This window comes from Trichosurus vulpecula, chromosome 3, assembly GCF_011100635.1.
Source record: "Trichosurus vulpecula isolate mTriVul1 chromosome 3, mTriVul1.pri, whole genome shotgun sequence".
Lineage (NCBI taxonomy): Eukaryota > Metazoa > Chordata > Mammalia > Diprotodontia > Phalangeridae > Trichosurus > Trichosurus vulpecula.
Genome location: NC_050575.1, coordinates 274,125,890 through 274,152,452, shown reverse-complemented (window position 1 = coordinate 274,152,452; position 26,563 = coordinate 274,125,890). Strand labels below are relative to the sequence as shown.

At 39.7% G+C, this 26,563-nt stretch overlaps 1 protein-coding gene across 4 annotated transcripts in view; it reads left to right on the top strand.

Annotated features, from left to right (window-relative positions):
* The window catches only part of KIF16B (kinesin family member 16B), a 385,946-nt gene that overhangs the window by 15,823 nt on the left and 343,560 nt on the right, over positions 1 to 26,563 (top strand). For all 4 annotated transcript variants that reach the window (XM_036749261.1, XM_036749260.1, XM_036749262.1 and 1 more), the window contains exons 2-3: positions 20,924 to 20,993; positions 25,945 to 26,058. In XM_036749261.1, coding sequence (XP_036605156.1) covers positions 20,924 to 20,993; positions 25,945 to 26,058 — 184 coding nt within the window. The remainder of the gene's footprint in view (positions 1 to 20,923; positions 20,994 to 25,944; positions 26,059 to 26,563) is intronic.

Genomic DNA, 26,563 nt, shown 5'->3' with positions numbered 1-26,563 from the left:
CCTTTTGAGGACTCCATTTTAGGGATGGGCCCTGGCTGGTTGTGCTTCATTCCCCTCCTGGCTGCACCCTCTGTTCTATGAACTTTGCCATAATCTCAGCCCCTTTCTTTGCTCCTACACTCCTTCATAGCTTCATTTATGTGTAAGCTTCTTTAGAGCAGGGACTTTTGCTTATTTTTGTATCTGTCCTCAGCATTTAGCATAGTGCTTGGCACACAGTAGGCACTTAAAAGATTGTTGCCTGCTTCCTGTTTGCCTTTTAACAATCTAAACTTAAGCCATATAATCAATGCTTCCATTTCCTCTCTTCTTGCTGTCTCTGCAATTCAATTTCAGACCTCATCATTCCACCAAAACTGCTCTTTCCAAAGTTATCAATGATCATGTAATTGCCACACCTAGTGACTACTTCTGTCTTCATCCTTCTTGATCCCTCTGTGGCATTTGACATTGTTCACCGCTTCCTGGATACTTTCTTCTCTCTAGGTTTTCATGGCTCTGCTCTTTCTTAATTCTCTTCCTGCCTTTGTGATCATTCCTTCTCGGTGCCTTTTGCTGAATCTTCATGTCACACCCAGAAGCTGTGGCTGTCTCTCTGGACTCTTCTCCTTGACCCTCTTTATTATACTATCAGTTGGTGATCTCTTCAGCTCCTCTGGGTTTAATTATTATCTCCATGTGGGTGATCCCCAGATCTATTATCCAGCCTAATTCTCTCAGTTGAACTCTATCCTATATCATTGTAAAGCCAATCATGGCAGACAGCACACCTGAGGACTGCTGCTGTGAATAATTTTAAGGGTCTAATCACATAGTATAATGAATTCTCTATTCAGAACTAAACATTGTTCAGGGAACTAAAGCATAACATTTACAACAACATAACATAATAACTTATTACTAAGGTGGCCCCACATAGTCTTAAATAAAAGTTTTCATTCAGCATATCTTATAGCATTTCTCAGAATAGCCACACAACATATATCATCATACTCAGTAGCATTCCCCAAAGTACTTATTTACACAAACAGGGGGTCCCAGGCTAGGGTCTTCCCTAGCACAACATATCATCCTTAAGGGGTAGCAGAAAATACAAATACCATCCACCCCTAGGCCTCAGTAAGTAAGTTAAAATCTCCTCAGTCAATACAGAGTGTCCAAGTAAAGTCCTTTTTTGTCTTGACTTGAGGCTGACTTCTAAACCCCATGGTTCCTTCTCCTCAACCAACCACTCTCAGCCCTTGCCTGGATTCACATGCAGGCAGCTCTCTGCTCCTGCTCCTTGTCTCAGCTCACGGGACTGCTCCACATCAAGTTCTTCCTGCTCTTTCCTGACAGCAGGCTTCAGGGGCTCCTGTCTGAAGTTTCTGTTTCTGGGAAAGCAAAGCTTAACAGGGCTACGACAATATTTATACATATTACCAGCACCATCATTTCAATTCACACATAAAGACCAACAGACAGGATTTCTGTCTGAGAAACTAACACAGACCAACAGACAGGACTTCTGTCTGAGAAATTAATACAGACCAACAGAGAGACTGCCAGCATCACAAACATTCTTTCTATTAGGCTTCCCCACAAGCAAGTTCCCCTAGGTGCTTATGCACACTCTTCTCTCTCAGCTCTGCGTCTCTTTCTCTACCCACACCTCTCCTTCTAAGCAAAATATACTGTTTTAAATCAAAGACTCTTGATTCAATCAAAGGCAAGACTCCATCAAAGGCACTTGATTGGCTTAGTGCTAAGAAGAACTCCAAAAGAAAAAACAGCAAAAGGTCCCACTTTGCTTGCTGTTACAGTTACCAAATATCTATTGGACATTTTGAACTGGATGGACCATAGGCATTTCAAACTAAACATGTCCAAAACAAACTTATTATCTTTCCCCTCAAATCCTCCCCTTTTCTGAGCTTATCTATTATCATCTATAGTACCACCAAACTTCCAGTCACTCAGGTTTGAAACTTGGCTGTCGTCTCTGACTCCCCTCTTCTACTTATTTGTCAACTCTTGTAACTTCGGCTGTCACATCTCTTCTTTATGTGTCCTTAATTCTACTCCCATAGCCACCCCAGTTCAAACAGTCATCTCACCTTTACCCAGGATTGTTGTGATAGCCTTCTATTTGGTCTCTCTCAAGTGTCTATCCTCCACAGAGCTGTTTGGCATTTAAATCTCTTCAGAACCTTGTTCCTTCCTGCCTTTCCTATATGCTCACATTCTTTTCCCCTCCACAAAATCCAAGATCCCACCATATTGACCTGTTTGCTGTACCTCAAACATAATGCTCATCCTCTGTGTCTGGGCCTTTGCACTGGCTGCACAGGTCCATATCTGAAATGCTCTCCCCCTCTCCTCTTGACTTTTCCTTCCTTTGAGACCCAGCTCAAACTCATTACTCTTCTAGAAGGTCTTTCATGTTCCTCCACATGCTAATGGCTTCTCTGAGGTTATTTCCCCCCTCCTCTGTCTTACATTCTGATTTACACGTTGTCTACGCTATAGGTAGGAGACCACCTCTGAGGTCAGGGGTTTTTGTTTTTTCTGTACATCTCTGGTGCTTAGCACAGTGCGTCATTCATAGTGAGCATTTAATAAACGTTTGATTGAGATAAACACTTGCCCTCTTAGTTCCTTCATTGTCCACTGATAGGAGTAGTCTTTCATTGTATTTGAGGCGCATAACTCCTGCTTGAACCTCAGCCATTAGTCCTAAATGGGGGCAGTCGGGTCCAGCTTATGGGAACAACCACAAATTGACAAGGCTCTTTGAGGGGAACAGGAATAAACTCTTCTGACTGAATTCTTCTGAGGGTTAATGTTTCATCTTTGCACCCTCATATAGGGAGGAAGGCAGACACCTTACGACCTGGAGACCATTGCTGCTATGCCGCCTGGCTTTAATTAGCATCCTCTGTGCCTCCTTTCTCTTTTCAAACTGGAATGTTTTGTTGTCACTTGTCTTGCCTCCTCTGTTTTGCTGACAAACTGTGCCAGCACAGGGGATTTGGCCTAGCCTTATCAGTAATACAAAATTGTGAGCACGAAACTGGGCAGGTAAATAGTCTCTGATTGCCCAGATTTTGTGCTGCCCTTTATGGCTTCTGAGTCTTTGCTCACATGACTGTGATACACTCCCTCTATCTCTGCCTGTTCAAAGCCTGCTTGTTCTTTAAGGTTGGATCCAGTTCTATCTCTTAGAAGCCTTCCCAGAACTGAACTGAGTTAATCTTTCCTTTGTATGCTGTCTCAGCACTTTGTAATTCTCCTGTATACTTGATCATACTATATTTTATAGTAACTATATGAAAATAAAGTCTTATATGTGGAGGTAACTCTTGAGACTCAAAAATAATGTGAATGGAATATGATTTCTGGCAGGTTCTGGACTGGAAAGGCTTTAATTATGGATGAACCTTTATCTAACTTTGCTTGGATCAGATACGTTCTATACCAGGTTAGCCTTAGGGTGGTGACATTTTATTTTTTAAATCTCCACGTAGGAAATAAGGAAAGGATTGTATAGGATTTGGGTTTGAGATTAGCCTTGAAAGAAAGCCAAATATGCTAACCATTCACTCAGTAAGCATTTATAAAGTTACTTATTCATGATAGGCATTAGTAGACCGGTGTGTTATGTGCTGGAGATACAAAGAAAAAGCAAACAGTCTCTGCCCTCAAGAAGCTTTTGTTCTAACGTAGAGAGATAGTCTAATGCAGTGGAGAAAACATTCCTACAAGAAAGACAAACACAATAGAGGTTTGGAGGGGAAGGCACTAGCATCCGGTAGGACTGAGAAAGGTGAGATTTGAGCTGAATCTTGAAGGAATCGGGGATTTTGAGAGGTGGAGGTGAAGGAGGGCGTTCTAGGCACGGAGGACAGCTAGTGCTAAGGCATGGAAACAGGATGGGCGAAAAGGCCAATAGGGCTGGTTCAGAGAGTGTATGGGAGGCGGTATATGGGAGGTGGAGAATGTTGGGAACAGGGCAGATGTGAGAGCTGCAGGTAGAATCAACAAGATTTGGCAGTTCACCAGATACAGTCAGAGGTGCACTGGAAATTGTTTAATAACTGGGCTTTCCAGACCCCCCCAAAAATGTATACGTGTACTTTTTGGTTTAATCTTTATTACTAACATTTTCTTAAGTCTAAAGTATATGCAATCAAAAATCCAATAAATCAAGCCCTGATTTGTAGCACCCATTTCTGATGTGTATCTAGAGATGGCTGTAGCAAACCAATGGATTAGTGGTTTAGGGAGAGTGAAAATTTGAGTATGTTACCAAGGTTGTGAACCTGCTAGACTTGAAAGAATGCTTTGCCCATGAGCAAAACAGCATGTTAGGAAGACGGTTGGGTTTTTAAGGAAAGAAGAGTTTCATTTTGGATCTGGTGAGTTTGAGTTGCTATGGGACAACTAGTTAGAATGTCCAATAGGCAGGCATTGGTGGGACGACTGGATATCAACATCTGGGAGTCATCAGCAATAGAGATGGGTATTGAGACCATGAGACCTTGAGAGAGAATAGAATATGACCTTGGACAGAGTCTTAAGAGATAACTCATGGTTAGTGGGCAGAACATGGATCCAGCAAAAGAAAATGAGGGGGGAAGGGTGGAGAAGGAGGGAGAGAGAGAGAGGAAGAGAGAGAAAACTTAAGAAGTAGTATCTAGGAGGAGGTGATCAACAGTGTCATGTTGCAGAGAGGTTCATAAGAATGAGGACTGAGAAAAGGTCATCAGATTTTGTTGTTACGAAATAATTGGTAACCTTGGAGAGAATAATTTCAGAGAAGCCTTGCTGAAGAGGTTGAGAAATGAGGCAGAGGAGAGGAAGTAGAAGCAATGGGTATAGACTTCTTTTTCTAGAAGTTTGGCTATGAAGTGGAGAAAGGATCTAGGGTACTTGCTAAATGAATGGAGGGTCAAGCGAATGATTTTCTTTAATGGATGGGGATGACCTGGGAATGTTTGTGGGGAGGAGGGAAGGAGCCAGTAGATAGGCAGAGACTGGAGATAAAGGGATAAAAAGTGAGGGAGGATAGGAGGAAGAGAGAAGAGACCGGGGGAGGGGGCGGGGTTGGAATCAAGGGCACAAGTAGAGGGTTTGGCTTTAGAGAGTACAAGGGACACCTTTTTTATCAGAGACTGGAGCAGGGAAAAAAAATATTAGATAATGTAAAAAGGTTTTGAGTTTTTGAGTAGGGAGAAGAAAGAGATCTGGTGAATTGCCTTAGTAAATATGGATGGAAGTCCTTTCCTGGAATGGAGTGGAGAGGGGATAGTGTAGGAGGTTTGAGGAGAAAAGAGGAGACTTGGGAGCTAATGATTAAACACCAACAAAATAAAGAAGAAAAAAAGTGACAGTTAAGAGGTAAGGTACTGAGTTAACACAGATAAAGCATTATAACTAGGTGCTGTTAATTCTTTTATCTTGAAATAGCTTCCTACCTTTTTGAAATTAGGTCAAAATTGAAGTTCCATCCAGTGGATGGACTCAAGGGTGAAGATATTTTCTGCCAACTATTCCCAAAGACCATTTACTAAGTGGGGTAGTGCCCACACTGATGAAATCATAAATGTTTGAAGAATTGAGACAAGTCATTGTCATCATCAAGACCGTCATTTTCAATTATGTTAGAGTTTTCTAAATAGTTTACATACATTGACTCATTTGATCCTATGAACAACCCTATGAAATAGGGAGACGGACAGACTGAGACTTCCTCCTAGAAGAATTAATTCATTACAGTTCAAACTTCAGCAAGGCTTTGGCATTTGAGCTATAGGCTTTCAATAGGCAAAGATGGGGATAACATGAATGAAGGCATGAATGTAGGTGGTCAGGGTTGAAACGGATTCCACTTTGGAAGATAGGGTTGGAGCCACATTGGTGAAGGCCTTGAATATCTGCTGAAAAGCCTGGGTTATTCAGTAGGTAGAGAATCATTGACCAATTTCGAACAGGGGAGTCATGTGAAAAGAGCTGCCCATTAGGAAGATGGGAGAAAGAGATCAGGAGGAGGATGAAAATCATCATCAAATATAAGTGATATCTTTAGCAAATAAATGTTAGGAATTAAGTCAACAAGCATTTATTATGTACCTAGTATGAGCTAGCAATGTTCTAAATATTAGGGATACAAAAGGGAAAAAACAGTGCCTGTTCTCAAGGAGCTCACAGTCTGAGACAACATGCAAATACCTGTGTACCGACAAGATATATGCAAGATGAACTGGAAATAATCTTAGAAGTAAAGCACTAAGGTTAAGGAGGACAGAGAATGGCTTCTTACAGAGGTAGGGCTTCAGCTGAAACATGAAGGAAGCCAGGAGGCTGATGAAGAGGGAGAGAGTTACAGGAATGGGAGACAGCCGATGAGAATGCTTGGAGTTAGGAGATGAGTGTCTTGGGTGAGGAACAGCCAGGATCCTGCAGTCACTGGGGAGCGCATACTTGGAAATAAGATGTAGGAAGACTAGAAAGGTAAGAAGGGGCCAGCAGGTTATGAAGGGTTTTAAAAGCCAATCAGGATTCTATATTTGATACTGGAGGTAATAGGAAGCCACTGGAATTGATTGGATGAGGGAAGAAGGGGCATGGCATGGTCAGACCTGTGCTCTAGAAAAATGACTGACCAGCTAAGTGGAAGATGGATTGTAGTGAGGAGATACCCATGACTGGGCCAGTTATTAGATTTCTGTGGTGCATAAACCACTATGTTAAGCATGACAATTTCAAGAAATAGATTATATGCCTTTTTTCACACTAAGCAAAGGTCGAGTTCCTTTATGCAGCCAATGGGCACACACTAGTACCTAACATTATGATGCTAAGTACAGTAGTAATCATCTGCATACAAATAAATTGTATTTTTTTTTTATAACCTGGGCCATTACCAGTTGACTTGCTTTTTGTCTTGTCGCTGGACTTGAATGACTCTGGAGAAGAGAGCAAGGCTGACAATTTTGTGCAGCTCTGCCTCACTCGGATCCAATTCATAAGCAAGTCTAGACATTACCCCTATGAAGTCATTGGTCTTCTTTGAGAACAAAGGATGAACAACATTTTTTTAAGCTACTTAAAACAAACAATGTAGATCTGGGTATGAGGAGGTTAAAGAGGAGAAAAACCTATTGTGATCATAGATTTAGAACTGAGACTATAGAGGCCATTTAGTCCAACTCTTTCCTTTTACAAATAAGGAAACCGGGGCTCAGAGAAGTTAAGTGATTTGTCCAGGGTCACTTAGCAGTAAGCAGCAGGATTGAACTCCGCCCATCCTGGTGTCTTTCACTCCATCACTTTGACCTTTTACTTATCAGACTTAGGTGTCATAAGTAGTTCTGATGAACTTAAACTAAGATTTCTTTGGTAACCAAAGAGTTGATTTAGTAACTGGTTTTGAAGAGAGATGAGATATGAGTAGGGGTTACCCTTATGTTTTCAGTACTTACATAACAGCCTCCATTTTTTTAACTTCTCCTTTCTCTTATGAACATGCTGATTGTGTATTTTTGGGAAATATGCTATAGAAGTTGTATTACAAGTACTTCCCTGTTTCTTCCTTTTTCTCTAAATCAGAACAAGACAAAGGATCTCTTGTGCTTTGATGCATGTGTCACAGTCACAGTGTGGGTATGTAGAGAGAGACAGAGAGCTAAGCTTTTGTCTTTGAATTTAATAGTTTTGTCAAACAAACTTATGTTTGTGGGGAAAAAAAACATCTGCCTTTGGGAACAAAAAGGAATACAGTGAACTTTGTGAAGAGTTGGTTTAACTCTAGTGCTATCTTTAGGTGCTCCTCGAGAATAAGGACCATGTCTTATGTGGTTTTAAAAATCATTTCGCATTATTACAGTAGAAACTGAGGCACAGAATTCAAAGCACAATAAATTTATTAGGTTAGCAGCGACCAATAAATTGGGTCAGTGGTTTCTTTTGATGAGTAGAGACCTTAAATGAGGGCTGATAGGATCTTTTCTACCAGTTATGAGATGAAATAGCAAAATCTTGAGAAACAGCTCTCAGTTTTCAATTTTATACCACAATGTCTGATACACTGTAGGTGCTCAGTAAGTATTTGTACAATTGAATTTAGGAAATGTGGTGAACAAGTATTTTTTTAAATGTATAGATTTGATGATTATATTCTGGAGGTAAACTATGTCATATAGACTTATAGTGTTTTAGCTTCCAGAATGATCTAGATAAAGTTAAATTATGCCATTTAACTTTTATACTTAGATAAATATGTGAATTCATCACTGTTGATACTCTTTCTACCTTTCCTTGCCTTCTTATCCCATGTGATTCTTGTCCTTGTTATTCCATAAATTCTCAAAAAAGGATACACACAATGTGCTGGAGACCTCACTTGGATCTTTTTATTATTTTGTGGATACTGGTGGAAGCATTCTTGTTGGTGACTTCAGAAGGAAATAGGCAGATTTTTACAGGTATTGCAAGGTAGGCCAAATCTTTACAAATGGACAGTTGACTTAAAGGTGTATATGCATATGTTGGATGATTATAGAAAAAACAGGAAATTTATTCTGTAGAGTAAAATACTTTTTCGAGTGAGATGTAGCATTTACCGCTTAATAATTACCGATTACCACTTAATAAATCCTCATTGATGGATTCTGTGCCCATGTCAAAATTAGACAAGATTTCTTGAAAAATGCACAAATTCCTACTTACTAGACAATGCTACACATTTGGCTAACCCATAGAGCTTGTCCATAAGTTTATAAACCTGGAGTAGACACTCCAAGTAAACAATGATCTGGGTCTAGAATTGAACAAGGCAAAGGAGTGATCTGAATTTCTTCTAGGGAATTTTAGAGTTCTTTTAATTTCACCAAGTTTCTTAAAACCTAGCCTCATCTTTTAACACTAATACTATATTCTCCCAGAACTGTTGTTTGGCTGTAAGTCATGAAATACTACATTCGCCAAAGAATTCAAGTTCATTACCCAGAAGGCAAAAGAGCTGTGCATGGTAGGTGTGAGCAGCTGCAACACATTATAAATAACGAATTATGAAGGGGAAGCGTTGCAAAGTTGTTATGTAAGATATACATGATTAAAAAAATGATGTTCTTGTGTGAGATGAGATTGAGAGTGAGAGATTGAACTGTGGATAGGTAGCCATTGTGCTTCACTGGTTCCTTTGAGATGTCCAGGGAATGAGATGACGGTATTTATAATAGAACATTTATCAAGCACTTACTAAGTACCAGGCATTATACTAAAAGATGGAGATAGAAATAATAAGAAACTCAGGCAGTCCCTCCTTGAAAGAGATTTCATGCTAATGGGGGAGGCAATACACATAAACGGGAAGCTAAGTTTTGAAAGAAGTCCCAACATTCTAGGGGGAGGAGGATGAAGAGGATGAGGAGGAGAATGATGGCCAGAGGGCAGGCAGTAGTGTTTGGAAATGGCTTGGAAGGAAACCTCCCAGAGCTCTGGCTGGATCCACCATCCTCAGTGGTGGTGATGGGAATCACCCAGGGTGGGTTATGATTCTCACTGTTGAAGGGAATGTCCTCTATCAATAAGATCACAGTTCCATTGGCGAATTCTCCTGGTAATGGGACATCTCCAGTTGTCCTAATCTATATCTTGCCACTGGACCCAGATGGCTCCGGAGGAGAGAGTGAGGCTGGTGACTTTGCACAGCCCTGCCTCACTTGAATCCAATTCACTTGACATCAACTTGCCGATGAATGAAAAACAAGCAACAACAACTTCTGGTAATGACAGATGCCGTTGAGTAGTAGAATGCTACAGTCTTTGAAGAATCAAATTTGCAAAAGAGAGTTTTATGATGGTCATGAGTTGGCAACAATACATCATGAATGAGAAATTCTAAAGTGGTCAAAAGATGAAAAGACATCAGAAATGAAAAAAAAAAGAAACATGCCTTTATGCCACATAGTGCTAGTGGGACAATCAAGTGACAGCCTGCATGCTTCACTAATATTCGTGCAAGGGAGTCCTCTGGTATGTTGGCCGGACTGCAGTGGCAATTTTATGGGAGGATATGGGCACCAGTTGCACAAAATAGGCTGCAATCTGCATTCTCAGAGGGAGTATCTACATTGATGAGATCATTCATTGATTAGAATACCAGTGGAACACTTACTTTTCAGTCTCTTTACATTAAACTCATCCCCAGCAATTCTGAGGTTCTATAAATGTATTCGGTCCACACTGAGCAATTCTCTGAATATCCTTAGTGTCTTGACTTGCCACTTCACTAAATCCTGTTTTTCTATCAGGCTGTAGCTGTGAGCGCTTTTGAAAACTGTGATCCAGAGGATCCTTAGGTGTTTTCTCAAATATATACTCCTTGATTAAGAGAATTTTTGGAGCTTGACATCTTCTATTTTGAGGAAACTATAGTGTGTCATTTTTTGGGATAGAATATTTATAAAATATCTAACTTTTATGTCTCATCTTTCCATCCTTATCCAGGAGAGCAATATTATCCAAAGATAAGCTCTTTGTAAAACTCATAACCCTTGTTACTGTACCCCCGCTGCCTAATCTTGTATCCTTGCTTACTGCCAAGGTTTCTGCTCTGGGTCTTAGTATTAGAAACTGTTTCTTCTCTGTATATCAATTTCCTACCTGGTTTTCAACTGTGGAGAATATGATGAGCCTGGCTTTGGACATGATAACTTTAAGGTAATGGTAGGACTGCGAGGCATAGGTGATGAATTGGCAGTGGGAAATGTGCATCTGGAGCAGAGGAGACAGGTTAGTTTAAAAATTTTTTAAAAACCCACATTTTTTTTTTTGTTGCAGTTGAGTTCCAAGCTGTTTCCCTCCCTCCCAAACCTGCATTAGAGAAGGCCAGCATTTGACATAGATATATATGTAAAACTATGTAGTACATAGTTCCATATGTCCGTTCTTTCTTGAAAGTGGATAGCACCTTCCTTCATAAGTTCTTTGTAGTTGATTTGAGTATTCATATAATGCAGAATAGCTTAGTCATTTACATTTATTCTTCCAACAATATTGCTGTTAGGGTTCTTTTTACTCTTTGGCATTTCATACAAGTCTTATCATGTTTTCCTAAAATCCACTTGCTTATCATTTCTTACAGTAATGTAGTATCTCATCACAGTCATCTACCATAAGTTATTCAGCAATTCCCCATTTGTTGTACATCCCCTCAATTTCCAGGTCTTTGCCACCACAAAGAGAGCTGCTATAAACATTTTGAAACATATAGGTTTTTTTCTTTTTCTCCTGATCACCTCGGGAAACAGATATAATAGTAGTATTAATGGGTCAAAGGATATATGCAGTTTTATAATTTCTGATTGTTCTCCAACAACAGTGTATTAGTGTCCCACTTCTCCCATATCCCCTACATTTTCCCCTTCTATCATTTTAGCTAATCTTGTAGGTGTGAGATGGTATCTCAAAGTTGTTTTAATTTGCATTTCTCAAATCATTTTGATTTACAGCAATTTTCCAAATGGCTATAGATAACTTTGATTTCTTCTTTCAAAACCTGCTTGTTTATATCCTATGTCATTTGGGGAATGACTCATAAATTTGATGAAGTTTTCTATATATTTGAAATATAGGGCCTTTATCCAAGAAACTGTAAAATTTCCCCCCAATTTTATCCTTTCCCTTTAATCTTGTTTTATTTGTACTAAACCTTTTTAATTTAACATATTCAAAATTGTCCTTTTTACATCTCCCAGTACTCTCTATTTTTTGTTTATTTATAAGTTCTTCCATCCATAAATCTGATAGGTAATATGTTTCTTCTAATTTACTTATGTCTTCCTTTATGTTTAGGTAATGTATACATTTTGACCATACATATCTTGGTAAATGGTGTAAGATATTTGTCTATACCTAGTTTCTGTCAGACTGTTTTCCAGTTTTCCTAACAATTTTTTTTTTTACCAAAAATTGAATTCTTATCCTGAAAGCTTAAATCTTTTCATTTATCAAACACAAGGTTACTATAAAAATTTACTACTCTATGTTGTATATCGACTCTATTTCATGGATGAGATAGGTTAAGGTTAAAGATCTAAGCAAGGGTGGCCTGGAGCCAGCTCTTGAGAACTGACCTAAATTTTCAGCAAATGCTTCAAATCATGGCTTGAGTTATTGTTTCATTGATTGTCAAGACTTAAGAAAGTAATGGAGAAAATGTTAATGCAGATTAAACTTATAAGTGTATCATTGCACATTTTTTGTTTTTTTTTTTCCCCCAGAGAGCTAGTTGTTAAACATTTACTAGCCCATCCCTGGTTGTTGTCCTTGTAGAGACGATAGGTAAAGCCATAGAAGTGTCAGAATGCTAAAGAAAGAGAGGGGGTTTAGATTCAAGCACACATGTAGAATTTTTGACTTTGCCAAGAAGGGCTACCTCTTTGTCAGAGATTGGGGGGGAAAGGAGAGGAGAGTGGGAGATGTCAGGGGGATTTGAAATGAGAATGAGAAAAGAGAAAATTCCTATCAAATAGCCTTAATTTTTTCAACTTTCAAAATTTTGTGATTCTCTGAATTTAGGAAGCAAAGAAATAAATGCAGTGACTATAGTTTTTTTCAGGTTTTTTTGGTGAAAGGAGAAGAGGGAACATGGTAGCTTGAGACCATAGTTAGCAGGATTCAGAGAAAAGGTATTACAAATAAAGGTGGCATGAGAATGCTTGCTGCAGGAAGGGAAGAAATCATTAGAGATGGGGACAGTTTATGCTATGAGGGGAAGTCCTAGAGGAGGCAGAACAGATAATCCTTGGATTCAGGTGGAGCTGCTAACTTTGCAAATGAGAAAGGACACCCTTCCCCAGAGACTGGAGAGCAGTTGAGGGAGCATGTTTGGCTGTTTTGTTTTCCATAAAGTAGTAGGTAAAAGGAATGCTAGGCTGAAGGTAGAGTCTGGTGTGAAGGAGCATAACATGGAGATGGCCAGAGAACAGAAGTGTAGGGGTCTGGCTAGGGCTAGCAATGGTGAAAGCTCACCTGTTAGAAGCTGGGAAACCCAGGACAGTTTCGTGGATGTTGGCTGGAGGTAGATTCTGTAGTGAAGGAGGATTGCCTGAAGCCAGCTGGGGAACAGCAGCCTGGGAGGTTGGGTCCTTTGGTTTTCTGGTTGGTGAAATTTCACATACAGCATTTCTGTCCTTCTCCATCCATTTCCATCTCTAGTAATAAGTAAATCAACACTACTCTTCCTGAAAAGGATGTCAATCAATTGCTCTATGATATCACCCATTAGTTCTGTGAGCTTCCTTGGCCACCACACCATTATATTTGTTGTTGACTCTCTTTATTAGAAATTAAGCTCCTTGAGGGCATGGACTGTCTTTTTCTGTTTGTATTCCCCCTCATAGCACAGTACCTGGCACATACTAAGTGCTTAATAATGCTTTTTTTTTATCCATTCATTATCTACTGAGTATGAATCATACATTCTAGAACCGGAGGGTTGATAATGCAAGAGATTAGAGTTGGGGGTCTAAAGAAGGTAGAAATGTTTTGGAATAGCTGCTGTGGGCAGTGTAATAAGGAGCAATAATAGATAACCTGTTTCCTATGCCACAGTGAGGACCAAGTATAGATTTGTAGTGAAACTGATCAGCATTGTTCCCTAACTTTTCTCAAACAACACACTCAAGCACCTAGGTAAGTGAGGAAAGCATCTGGGTGGAGCAGTTGGATTTTGGAAAGATAGGTAGGTAGATAGGTGGACAGTCGAAGGCTTTAGGAATTCTGGAGTTGATCATTGAAATGGTTGGCCAAGGTCCAAGCTTACTACCTTTTCTCCTACAAACTTAGTGGGAGGATAGACTGGGTAAAGAAGGGCCATGGGTCTGAAGGTTAAGTGAAGTATTCTGAGATGTAGAACAGAAAATGGTCAGAAGGGGAAATTATGGTGTATGGAGCATTTCAGAGTAATAAGGTCTAAGGTGTGACTTTGCCTTGGGTGATTGAAGTGGGATGGAGGTGGAGGTCATTTGAATTGAGGTCCAGGAACTGTGAGATCTAGGTGTTAGAAGAATGAAACCTGAATGGTTAAGGTAAAGATTGTGACTAGGAGAGGTGGAATGGAAAACAGCAAGTCAGGTTCTAATGTCATGTAGGGTGGGAGAGTGTCCTGGAAGTTTTGGTCCATGACTGCTGTGTAGAGAGGGTGGTTTAGAGAAATCTTTTTTTCCTGTGTGCCTGTGATTTTTTGGTTAAGGAATTGCTGTTGAGCAAACCCTTCTTCCAACTGGAAATCCTCAGTGCAACTTAAAGTGTCAGAGAGTGGTGTGAAGTAATGGGAAGTTGAATGACCTGTCCAGAGTTATGTCAGTCAACGAGCATTTATTTGTTAAGGTTTACCAAGTGCTGGCCACTGTGCTAAAGACTGGGAATATAAATAACAAGCAGAAAGGAGCAATCCCACCTCTTAAGGAGTTTACATTCTAATGGAGAAGGAAACACACAAAAGAAAGCTGGAAAAGGCGGACGGGAGGGGAAGGAGATTGTTCAGAGATGGCTGGCCTGGCACCTCCTTAAATGGAGGTTCTGGGAAGAGCCATCCACAGTCAAGGAGAGAGGTGGCCACAGGAGCAGTTCCAGGGTTGAGGGAGTCTTCCAGGGTGAAGAAGTTTCTGGGGTCCTCATAGTACAGGGTATCCCTAAAGTCTGGATACACAGGAAAAAAATGCATATTTTCAAGAAATTGAAATATTGGCACACCTTAGCCCCCTTGTCTTCTTTTTCTGGGGTATGCTAAAGGAGAAGATGTACTCAATGAAAATCACAGATGCAACAACTTGATTGAACGCATAAAGAGTGAATGTGTTAAAATTGATGGCAATGTGGAGTTAACTACACATGAATCTTGCAAAGTACATCAACCTTTGCATCACAAATGATGGAAATCATATTGAAGATGGTATTTGTTAATATTCAAGTTAAATAAAATGTTGTTGAAAATTTCATTCATTTCATTTCTTGAAAATCTGCATTTTTGCCTATGTGTCCAAACTTTAGGAACGCGCTGTAGAAGTCCACATCGTGGCTTGGAGGATGAGAAATGCAGAGTAGTCAGTATGCTTCAGCCAGCAGAGGGACTTGAATGAACCCAGGCCTTCCTGGCTCAGAGGCTGGCTTTCTATCCACTGTGACACTGCAGCTTCTTGAGCAACTATGAACTTCAAAAAATTGAGTGTTGAGTGTTACCCACTGTTTAGGAGCAAGAAAGCAATCTTTAATTCACCTCAATGTCCTGTTGACAATGAAGTAGTAACTATGGTTTTTTCTCTCTGTCCTGCTATGGATTATTACTGTTCTGAAGTGTTGGTATCGGGTGTTTGCAGCTGTGTTTGGAGTCACATCTCACTTGCTAATCACTGTGCATGGTGACTCCTTGATGATGACATTTTCTAAGAAGTTCGAGGGACCTTAGGGATGTCGCCTGAAACAGCCACCCAAGAGCCTTCTCAATACTTACTTGTCTGTGGGTTTTATTTTTCCTAACAATTGAGCCGTGGGAGGGAGCCGAGAGGTCACAGGTTGTGAGCTCTACTTCCTTGGTCACTGCTGAGTTGAAAAGGTGCACAGGCTAGATTCAGTTTCAGAGAATGCCAGAATCTTTTGGGTGGATGTAGTCATCGTAACTAAAAGGTTGCTTCCAGATGACAAATCTTTCTGGCCACAGCAGCTTACGGTGAGGAAAGGTTGTAACCAGTGCCAGTGGCAGGGATAGGCAGGGCTGCATTTGTTGTACTGAGTTTGCTTTTAGACATTTTCATAGTTTACTTTACTTTTATGGCCACAAGGCTCTGATTTTGAAAGACGTTTTTGGTTGTATGCAAGAGTGTGCTGGAGCCATAAATTTCCAACGTGAGCATTTGTATGTTGGAAATTGGCAAAGATTGTAGATGAGGGCTTGATTTACTGTTTTGTTAAACTAAACATTAAATTTGTCTTAAAAGTATGTTGCACATCTAATTCTTGTTTTCAGAACACTACTGCTTGTTTGCCAAGGTAACCCTCCAACCTGAGAATTCCTTTGTAAACGTAGAGGTGTGATGGGGACAGGGCTGTGGATAGAGATTCCACCAACAATGCGTTAGTATTCCAATTTTCCCACATTTTCTCCAACATGTATCATTTTCCTGTTTCGTCATGTTAGCCAATTTGATAGGTGTGAGGTGGTACCTCAGAGGAAACAACCACTTTTCTAAAATGTTGGTCAATCTAAGTACCAATGGTGTTTTGTAGCATACAGTCCTTGTTTATAGACTTCATGTGACTCTTTTATGGGTGGACAGTCTAGCTAGCATCAAGTATGGTGACCAAGACTAACAAGAGTATAAAGGATATTTGATCCTTGGCAATGTAAAAATTGGTGTGCGCTCTTCTGCTCCTGAGTGTACTTATTCAGCTGTGTCTGTCTAATATGGTTTTGTGTTATTGTTAACTAAACCTCACGAGATGGCACTCTATTTACTTCAGAACCACTAGATAGCTAGGTGGTATAAGGGACAGAGTGCTGGGCCTGGAGTCAGGAAGACCAGAGACTTACTAGCTGTGGGACGTTGGGCAGGTCTGTCTACCTTAGCTACCTCAACTGTAAAATGAGGATCATAGGAGCACCTCCCTCCCAGAGTCGTGAAGATCACTGGAGCTAACATGGGCAAAGCACTTTAAGGTTTGCAAAATGCTCCCTATTACTACTATGTTTTACAAATCAGTCGCATTTCTTAAGTGCTTAGCTCAGGGCAGCTGGTAGTTCAGTGGATACAATGCTGGCCTTGGAGTCAGGAAAACCTGTGTTCAAATGTGGCCTCAGACACTTACTAGCTGTGTGACCTTGGGCAGGTCACTTAACTGCTGCCTCAGTTTGCTTAACTGTAAAATGGGGATAATGATAGCCTAGGGTTATAAGGATTAACCGAGCTATTAGTAACGTGCTTGACTCATAACAGGTAATATATAAATGCTAGTTATTATTATTATTGTTATTGAAAGAAGGAAAAAATGAGATAATCATCCAAATTCACAGGTAACCTATTTCCTCTTCAGATTTATGGTTCTAAGGCACACACCAGACATGGAGTATTACAACGGAAATTCACACTCACCATCACTTCATGGTTAGAGGAAGGAGTGAGGAGTGCTTTCTCAGGCCGACCATTTCCAAAAGTGATCTGTTACATTTATGGTGGGCCTGAGAGTAATTAATCATGATTCTTTTCAATTATTCTGTTACCTATTTTTTTATCCAAAATGGCAAGCCTGCCAGGCTTTGTGCAGTTAAAAAACAACCACAAAACACCTCGTCGTGTGCTTGGCACATAGTAGTACATTTAAATGCCTGGCTGTCTTTCTGTCTGTCTACCTCAGTACTTGATGTACTGAGAAATGAGGAGGTAGGTTGGCATAGTGGAAAGATCACTATCCTGGGAAACAGGAGCTATAAGCCACGGGTTTACTCTGTGTGCAGAGGTCACATTACTCATTTAGGCCAGCTTCCCATCTGTAAAATTAAAGGGTTTGGAATAGATGGTCTCTGAAGTTTCTTTCAGTTTTGCTTGTTTTAAACAAACTGTTTTATAAGGCTAGTAGATTTGTAATATGTGTATTGTCTCATCCTCATGCCTCTGTTCCACAGCGATAGTGAAGTTATACCAAAAGGCTTTCATGGAGCCTACAGAAGATGAACTTGGATACTTTTTGGGTGATGAGGATGCTGTGTACTTCATTTTGTTCCTAAATAATTGTCATTTCTTCTCATAGTTCTGTCTATAGTTTGAGAGATTTTTATTCCATGTAATATGGAGACTATGAGTATTTGACACAGTGACATCTATTAAAAATAGCAGTCTTAGATTTTTATAGCTCACGGTTACATCCATGTGATTGTATGCAACACTTTTATCTGTGATGACACTATAGTCCTAGTACAGGGACAGCTAGGTGGTACAATGGATAGAATTCTGGGCCTGGAGTCAGGGAGACCTGAGTTCAAAGCCTCAGACATTTCTGGCTCTGTTACTCTGGGCAAGTCAGTTAACTTCTTTTTGCCTCAGTTTCTGTATTTATAAAATTCTCATTTGTAATTTATAAAAATTATTTATAAAATAATGGTAGCTACTGCACAGGATTGTAGGGATGAAATGAGAAAACGTATGTAAAATGCTCTACAAAGCTTAAAGCATTCCATAACTGCTATTATTGTTAAAGTAAAACTTTTATTCGGTTACAGAAAGCGATTTTATCCACCTTCTCTTGTCTGGTGTGGACATTGAATTTAAATAGAAGTCTATTGACCTATCCCAGGACTGTTTCTGTCTAAACCATACTGAATGCGAGAATAATACGGGCCACAACACTCATTGATGTTCATATAATGCTTAAAGCTTACAGACTTTTCTGCTCTTCTCTCATCTCAGCTCCTGTTTTCAGTCTAGCCATCCCAAGTCACTTTAACATTTAGCTTTGACCCAAACATAGCACGAGAGGATAGAAAAGCAGTTTTATCCTTCCCCTATTTGCATCTTCTTTCAGTTTCTGGTAATGATTTGGAAGTAGACTAAGAAATAACTTTGAAACATGAAGTATTAGAGGATTTTAATTTTCATCATTTCCTTTAGTGGTTGTAAGGGAGCACCTGGCTATTCTTGATGAGTTCAGCTCATGAGGTCCAGGTGAACTACATCCCAAGGTGCTGAGAGAACTGGCAAATATGATTATTGAACCATTGTCTCTCTGAACAATTATGGAAAACAAGAAGTTCTGTAGGACTGAAGAAGGGCAAATGATGTCCCAACTTTCAAACAAAGAAGAGACTGTAGTCTTCAAATTTGTAGACTAGTGAACTTGACTTTTGTTCTGGTAAAAAAATGTAAAACTTAATTTAAGTGGTGGTTAATGAACATATGGAAAAGGAAGCAATGACCACAGAGGAGAATGGCTTCATCAAGATCAAGTCATGCTGTGATAACCTTGGTTCCATTTCTTGAAAGGATTGCTAGACTAGTGCATTACAGGCACTGAAAGGATGCAGTCCACTCAGATTTTTGCAAAATAGTTTACAAAATCTCAAATGCTGTTTTTGTACACCAGATGGAGAGATGTAGGTTAGACAGTAGTATCATTAGGTCGTTTGGGAACCAGCTGAATGACTTGACTGAAGGAGTAGTCTTTAATAGGTTGATGCCATTTTGGAAGTGTTCCAAGGATTCGTGCTTGGCTCTTTAATAGTTACTATTTTTTATTGAAGACCTGGATAAAGGGACAGATGACATGCTTTTCAAACAGAATTCTAGAAGAGATCACTAGCATGCTGGGAAATAAAGTCAGAATCCAAAAAGATATCATTGGAATAGAATGTAGGGCCAAACCAAATAGAGTATATTATATGGATAAATGTAACAAGAATATACAGTCCTATGTTTTGGTTAAAAAGTTTTATAAGAAGATGGGAAGGGAATAAGCATTTATTAAGTACCTTCTGTTTGCTAGGCACTGTGCTAAATGCTATATAAATGGCTCATTTAATCCTTACAACAACCCTGGGAAGTGGTTTTTATTATTATCCCCTTTTACAGTTAAGGAAACTGGGGCAGATAGAGGTTAAGTGACCTGCCTAAGTTCACCCAGCTATTAAGTGTTAAGAGGTTGGATTTGAATTTGGGTTTTCCTGACTCCAGGTGTAGTACTCTATCCACTGTGTCACCTACCTGCTTCTAATGGGTTAAAAATGTGTCTCAATAGTAGTTAGTCTGAAAAAGATCGGGGGAGTTTAATATACTGAAAGCTCAGCATGAACAAGAGTGTGATATGGCATCCAAAAAAGCTCATGTGATCTTAGGTTACAATGAGAGGCACAGAGTCTAGGACCAAGAAAGTGATAGTCCTGCTGTGTGCTCAGCCCTCATCAGAATCCATAGAGAATGCTGGGCTTAGTTGGAGGTGCCAGATTTGAGGAAGGACATTGATAAGCTGGAAAAAGAGGACAACTGAGGTCATGTTGAGCCTTGAGATTAGGCCATATAGAGAGGTAGCATCTAAATAAATTGCTTTAAGATTTCAAAGTGCTTTACACATGTTATCTCACTTGAGCCTTACAATAACTTTGTAAGGAAGCTGGTATTTACCCTCATTTTATAGATGAGGAAACTGAATTTTTGAAAAGTAAGGTGATTTGCCCCAGATCACAAAGGTAGTAAGGCTGAGAAAGTATTTGAACTCACGTCTTCCTGACTGCAGGTCTATATAAGCTTTGGTTAAAGGAACCTGAGATATTCAGCCTCAAGAAGAGAAAACTTAAGAGTTTCGTTTGTGAAGGACTCTTATGTTGAAGAGGTCTTGGACTTGATCTGCTTGGTTTCAGAGAGGAGAACCAGGTGGAAATTCTGAATGGAAATTACAGATTTAGACTGATCATCAAGGAAAACACCAAAGAGTTAGAGGTATTCCAGAGTACTCAGAGTACTGCCTCAAGAGTACTGGGTTCATCTCTTATGGTGAGGTTCAGGCACGTGGCTCTTTGGCTTACAGTGGAAATTCTTGTTCAGCTACTGATTGGCTCCCTGAAGGTGAAGGTGAGCTCCCTTCCATTTTGGACATTCTCATTCTTGGTAGATATCCAGAAGACTGGCTGTTGTGTCCAGAGAGCATTATCCCTAATGTAGGCTTCTTCTTGGATTTTTTGGGTCAGCAAAAGAGCTTGAGAATCAGATCCAGATGAACTTTCCTGAAAGTTAAAAGTTTACCTCTACACTAGAAAGAATTATCAGTAATTATCAGTTTAAATGGCTTTGTGAAATAACTTTATATGCTAATTTAAAAGTAAATGACACCTCTATTTGCAGTAAGTGTGTATAAAGTTCTTTATTAACATATTGGATTATGTTTCTCTTTGCAGGGAAAAGGATTTGGAGGCCAAGTTTATTGTTCACATGGAAAAAAACAAAACTACCATCACAAACTTAAAGGCAAGTTCTTTGTTTCTCTTCTGAGTTCAGTAGACTTTATTTTGCTTCATGTGGAAAAATTCTTTTATTTCTGTCTTAATATCTGGTCTGAGAGCTGTTTTCTACCATTCCCCAGCTCAGCTTTCTGTTTTCAGTTCAGCCATCTCAAGTCACTTTAACATCTAGTTTTGACCCAAACTGTACTCTGAGGGGATAGAAAAGCAGTTTTGTCCTTCCCTTCCTTTCTTTTCATCTTCTTTCAGTTTCCATCGTTGGTTTGGAAACTAGATTAACAAATATGGGCCCTCTTAGCAGCTTAAATCACTATCTGAAAGTTGGCAGATCAAGCATGCACTTGTATTATTTGTGCTATATGGTGAGCCTTGACTGGTTCAGAATATCCCATAAACTATACCTGTTTAGGAAAGGGGTCTTACAAGCAGTGTAATTTCAGATCGTGATTTTAGGCTCTAGTTTAGTCAGTTGGAAAAGGAGGTTCACTAGGAAGAAGTTTAGAAACCTATCATTTAAGAATGAAAACCTTTAATGCTGACGTTCACCCAGCATATAAGGAAATGTTCCAGGAAGGATGGAAAAGATTTGTTTGTAATTTCAGCACTTTTCCATTGTGACTTTGTAGATGTGTGTTCATAAGGCCAGCCCTATTGGCAAACTGTAGTCTTTTTCTGGTCTTGATTGATTTCAGAAAAAGAAGTTCAGATTAGTTCACAGCTCAAGAGACCAAACACTTTGCATTTCAAAGTAGTGTAGCCCTATCCCTTTAGCCAGAGAATGCTTTCATCTTCAAAGCTTTTGAGTCATTTGATACCAGACCAACAAGTTTTGCTGTAATTGTATCTGAACAAAAGTTGTCTCTTTGTCCATACCAGTTCTTTGGCCTAAAATGCCTTTCCTTTCCGTCTTCTCCAACCTAGCCCCTCCAGCCTTTTACTTATATAAATATATTCATTATTTAAGTCCCAGGTCCAATCTCACATTTTCTATGAAGTACTCTTTGACATCCCACAGCCACCTGTCTTCATATAGTATTGTACTGTATCATTTGTGATGTAGCAGATGTGACATTTACACTAAAATGGGTTATAGTTAAAATCCACAGTGTGTAGAGGCCTCACACTTTTCACCTGGATGTGTCAGCACCCCCACTGTTTCACTGGCTTGGCTCAGTCACTCCTACCTTCCCTAAGCTTGGCAAGTCTGTTTCCAGAGATGGACCACCAATATTTGGTTATATTCAAACTCTTTCAGGGTACTAGGGAATAGCTTACTGGAAGGGAAACATACTTGCCCTATTCACCACTCTAGCTCTTGAGCCCCAAATCAGTGTGTTTTCTATCCATTAGCCACTCCCAGTAATGAAACATTTTCCTACTAATGCACTTGCATCAGTGGTAAAATACAGTATAAACCTGTATTATAGTCTTCCGGTGCATTGTGTCTATAGAGCAGAGTAGGCACACACTTAAGGAATCAGGGAAGCACTTGAGCTTAGAGTAATGGCTTTATTGTTATTGATTAACTCATCTTGAGGTTGCATTGTCCAATCAAGATGGAACTCTGAGCCTCACAGCTCCAAGATCCCTCTCTGGTTTCCTTCTCAAGCCAGAGATGGCAGTAGAGAGCAATAGACCTTTATGAGAAACTTCCCCTCTGTCAGCTCACCAGGTGCTGCTCAAGGGCAGTAACAGGCAGTGGATTTCCTGGCCAATGATACTAACTGTCCCTTTGTCCAGTCAGGAGTCACTTAGCTGAAGCCTTTAGCAGCTGATGGCTCTCTAGCTTCCACAGATCCAACAGATCAGCTTTTCATCCCACCTGAAAAGTAGCTTGTGGCTCAGTGCTGGGCCTTGAGTCAGGAACGTCTGAGTTCAAATGCAAGGTCAGATGCTTGTTAGCTGTGTGAACCTTAACCTTTGTTTGCCTCAGTTTCCTCAGCTGTAAAATGGGCTTGTTGTGAGGATCAACCATTTATTTATTTATTTTTGGAGTGGTGCTTATAAAAAGTGGTTAGCACAATGGCTGGCACATAGTAGGTGTTTTATAAATAAATGCTTATTTCTTTCCTTGTCCCTTCCTACCTGCTGTGTCCTCAATTCTTCTCCTCAGGTTTCTTTGTCAAGTTCTTTTATGAACTGTCTCCTAAACCCTCATTGGCTTAAATGAGACTCTCTTGATGTCTGCGCACTGGCTTTTTACCTAAAAATCTCATAACTCTCCAAATTTCCTCCCTCGTATGGCTAGTCCTTTAAAAATCATGCTGCTCTCCAAAAGTTTATGGAATTTTCCATTTTTTAGTTTTGCCCTCTGTAGTTATAAAGAAGGAAATAAGCACTTATTAAATACTACGTGCTAGCACAAATGTTGTCTCACTTGATCCTTGAAATTTCTGTGGGAAGTTATATCAGTAAGGCAAGATTCATGACCTGGAGGATGACCGCGAACATGCCTGTATGATTCAGAATTGCAAAGTAGGAAAAACTCTCTAGGTAGAAGGCAGAAGAAGTATAACATTTATTTGGGCACCAAAGAATCAGATCCCAGAACCAGTAATTCCAATTCGATATAGCAGTAATTGTATTCCGGAACCGGTAAGCCCTTGTCTACGTAGCAACAAGGAGATTGAAACGCAGTATTACAGCAAAGAGCCAAGTCATCCTGTAACCTTCCCCCCTACTGGGGCCTTCCCATAAACAATCACTCACGAATCCTAACTGTTTGCTTGCCTGTGTCCTCTCCCCGCTCAGTCCTCTGGTCTGCAGCTCTTTGGTCTCTACTCTCCCCTCACAACTCTCTTCCACAGGTCTGTGGACTCAGAGTTCTTACTCCTTCTCATTGGGCTGAATTCTGAAGTCTGGCTCCTTTTCTGACTTCTGAATTCTCGGTTCTCAATAGCTGCCTTCTGGGTGTACGTGTTCTTTTTAGGGCCGGAGGGCTTCATGCCCAATAGACAAAAGATCATGGGAAAGATCTTTAATCACTGATTGGCATCACAAAGGTATGGGCCTGCCTCTCTTAACTGGCCCCACCAGAGACCTGTTGAATGGGTGGGAAAGATCTTCAATCACCTTATCACCCCAGAGGTATTTACTATTATTTTACAGGTGAGGAAACTGAGGCAAACAGAAATTATGTGATTTGCCCAGGATCACAGAGCTCGTCTTCCTGGCACTAGCCCCAAGTTTTATCCATCGTGTCTCCCCTAGTTGTGTGCAAATTAACTGTTACCCATCATGCTTGTAGCTCTGAAGTATTCTAAATAGTCCTTCATCTCTTTGATGCTCTTGAAACTGTTTTTTATACCCATGTTTCTCTAGTATTGAAAAAAGTATATTTCTTTGTCAATTAACATTGAATTCTTCCCAAACAAGGGAGGCAAGATTCTACATTGTTCCCAGTGGTATTTAAATGTTTATATTTTATTTTATAGATCTTTTTCTGCCCCAAACTGTCCAAATCCTGTCTGACAGTGATTTCTACATACACATATGTTATGTTACTACTTCTTTCATAGGAATAGTTCGTACACTCTATTTAGAATCATAGGACCATAAGAGCATAAATCTTGAGTTGCAAGGGACCTCACAGAACACCTAGTCTAACTTACTTATTTTACAAATGAAGAAATTGAAGCCCAGGGAGTTGTCCCAGGTCATATAGCTAACATGTATCAAAGGCAGGATTTGAACCCAGGTCATCTGACAGTCAGTGAGTGGTCAGGATCACATTTTCTTATATGCTTGTGTTTTTTTCCAACAAGATTGTAAACATCAGTTGTAGGAACCAAGATTTATTATACATTTGTATCCTTCATAATACATAGCATAGTGCCTCACTAAAGGTAAATGTTGAATAGCTAAATGAATGAATACACATTTATTAATTGAAAGGGACTGAAACTCACAAGATATTTAATGTCTAAAAAGTGTCTCAAATAGTTCTGTTTTATACCTTTTCCCTTTCTTTATGCATGTGATTTCTTTAAATCATCTCTTTCATTGATCTGCCAAAGATGTCGAGATTCTTAATACTTTTATGGGAGGATTTTTCCACCACAAAAAATGTGTAGGAAAATACATTGTTTGTTCAGTAAGAATTTATTAAGTGCTCATTATGATTAAGATATTTGGCAGATCAGTTGGAGAATACAAAGATGTATGAGACATAGTCCCTGTCCTTAAGAAATTTATATTTAATAGAGATGTTGTAATAATATAAGAGAGGCTATAGCAAGTGTTACTTGATTAAATACAAACAAAATGCTGTAGTTGTACAGAAGTGGAAGTGATGACTTTTGGTTGGGGAAATCAGGGGTGTTCATGGGATCCTGAATGGGATGTTGTAACACATCTAGTCTGGTCTCTTCATTTGATGGTTGAGGAACTGTGGCCCACAGAAATTAAGGACTTGCCCAAAGTCACATTGGTGGCAAAGCTGGGATTTGAACCCAAGTCTTTGATTCTAAATTCAGCTGCGTACCCTACTTTCTTCTAAGGCTTCATAAAGGCAGTAACATTTAAGTGGGACCTTGGAATCATTACATTTTAGTAATGGAAGGGATATTAGAGATGATCTAGGCCCTGCAAGGTGGGTAATATTATGACAAGTAGATATGGAGGGTGATGTGTGTTCAAAGTAGTGGGTAGGGCACAAGCAAAGGTGTGGGAATGGGAAAATAGAAGTTCTGTTTGCAGAACAGTGGGAAAATCCAGCTTGTTTAAATCATAGTGTTTATGTAGAGGTGCAGCAGAAAATGACTAGAGATGTAAGTTCAGGCAAGACTGTGTGTGGTAATGAATGCCAGGGCAAAGAGTAAAGACTTCTTTAGAAAATGGAAAACACTAGAAGTTTTTGAGTAGAAAAGTGGTACTTCCAAGAAGATTGTTCGTGTTTCTGGAGTGCTTTACATGTCAAATGGCAGTGTTTATTATTATTATTTTTTTTTCCTTTCTAGATTCCAGAGGGAGGGACTGGAGATACGGGGAGAGAACGTACCAAAACCTTTACCTATGACTTTTCCTTTTTTTCTGCTGATTCTAAAAGTCCAAATTATGTTTCTCAAGAAATGGTATGATTTCTAAAATCCAAGTGTGTTTATTTTCATATTGTACAAGTTATTTTTATATTGCCAATCTTCTAATTTACATACATGAGTATGCAAAAGATTTCTTCAGCGTTTGGGAATTCCCTGTCCATGACTTACTAGCAAAGTTTTAGGAAGTTACCCAAAGCACAAAGTATGAAATGATATTTTCCTCAACATCACAAAGCTAGGATGAGTGAGAAGCATGGGTTGGGTTGGCCATAGGGCTTTCTGCCTTTAAGCCTACTACTCTAGCCACTAATCACACTACTAATGTCCATTTACTTAAGCTTAGCTATTGCTGTTGAGGCAGCTAGGTGACATAATGGTTTTCACCACTGGATTTGCTGACAAGAAAGCCTGAGTTTGAATGCTCCCTCATATCTCTTACTAGCTTTGTGACTGGGAGCAAGTCATTTAATTTTTGTCAGTCTTCATTTCCTCATCTGTAAAATGGGGATAACCATAGCACCTATCTCACAGCGTCATG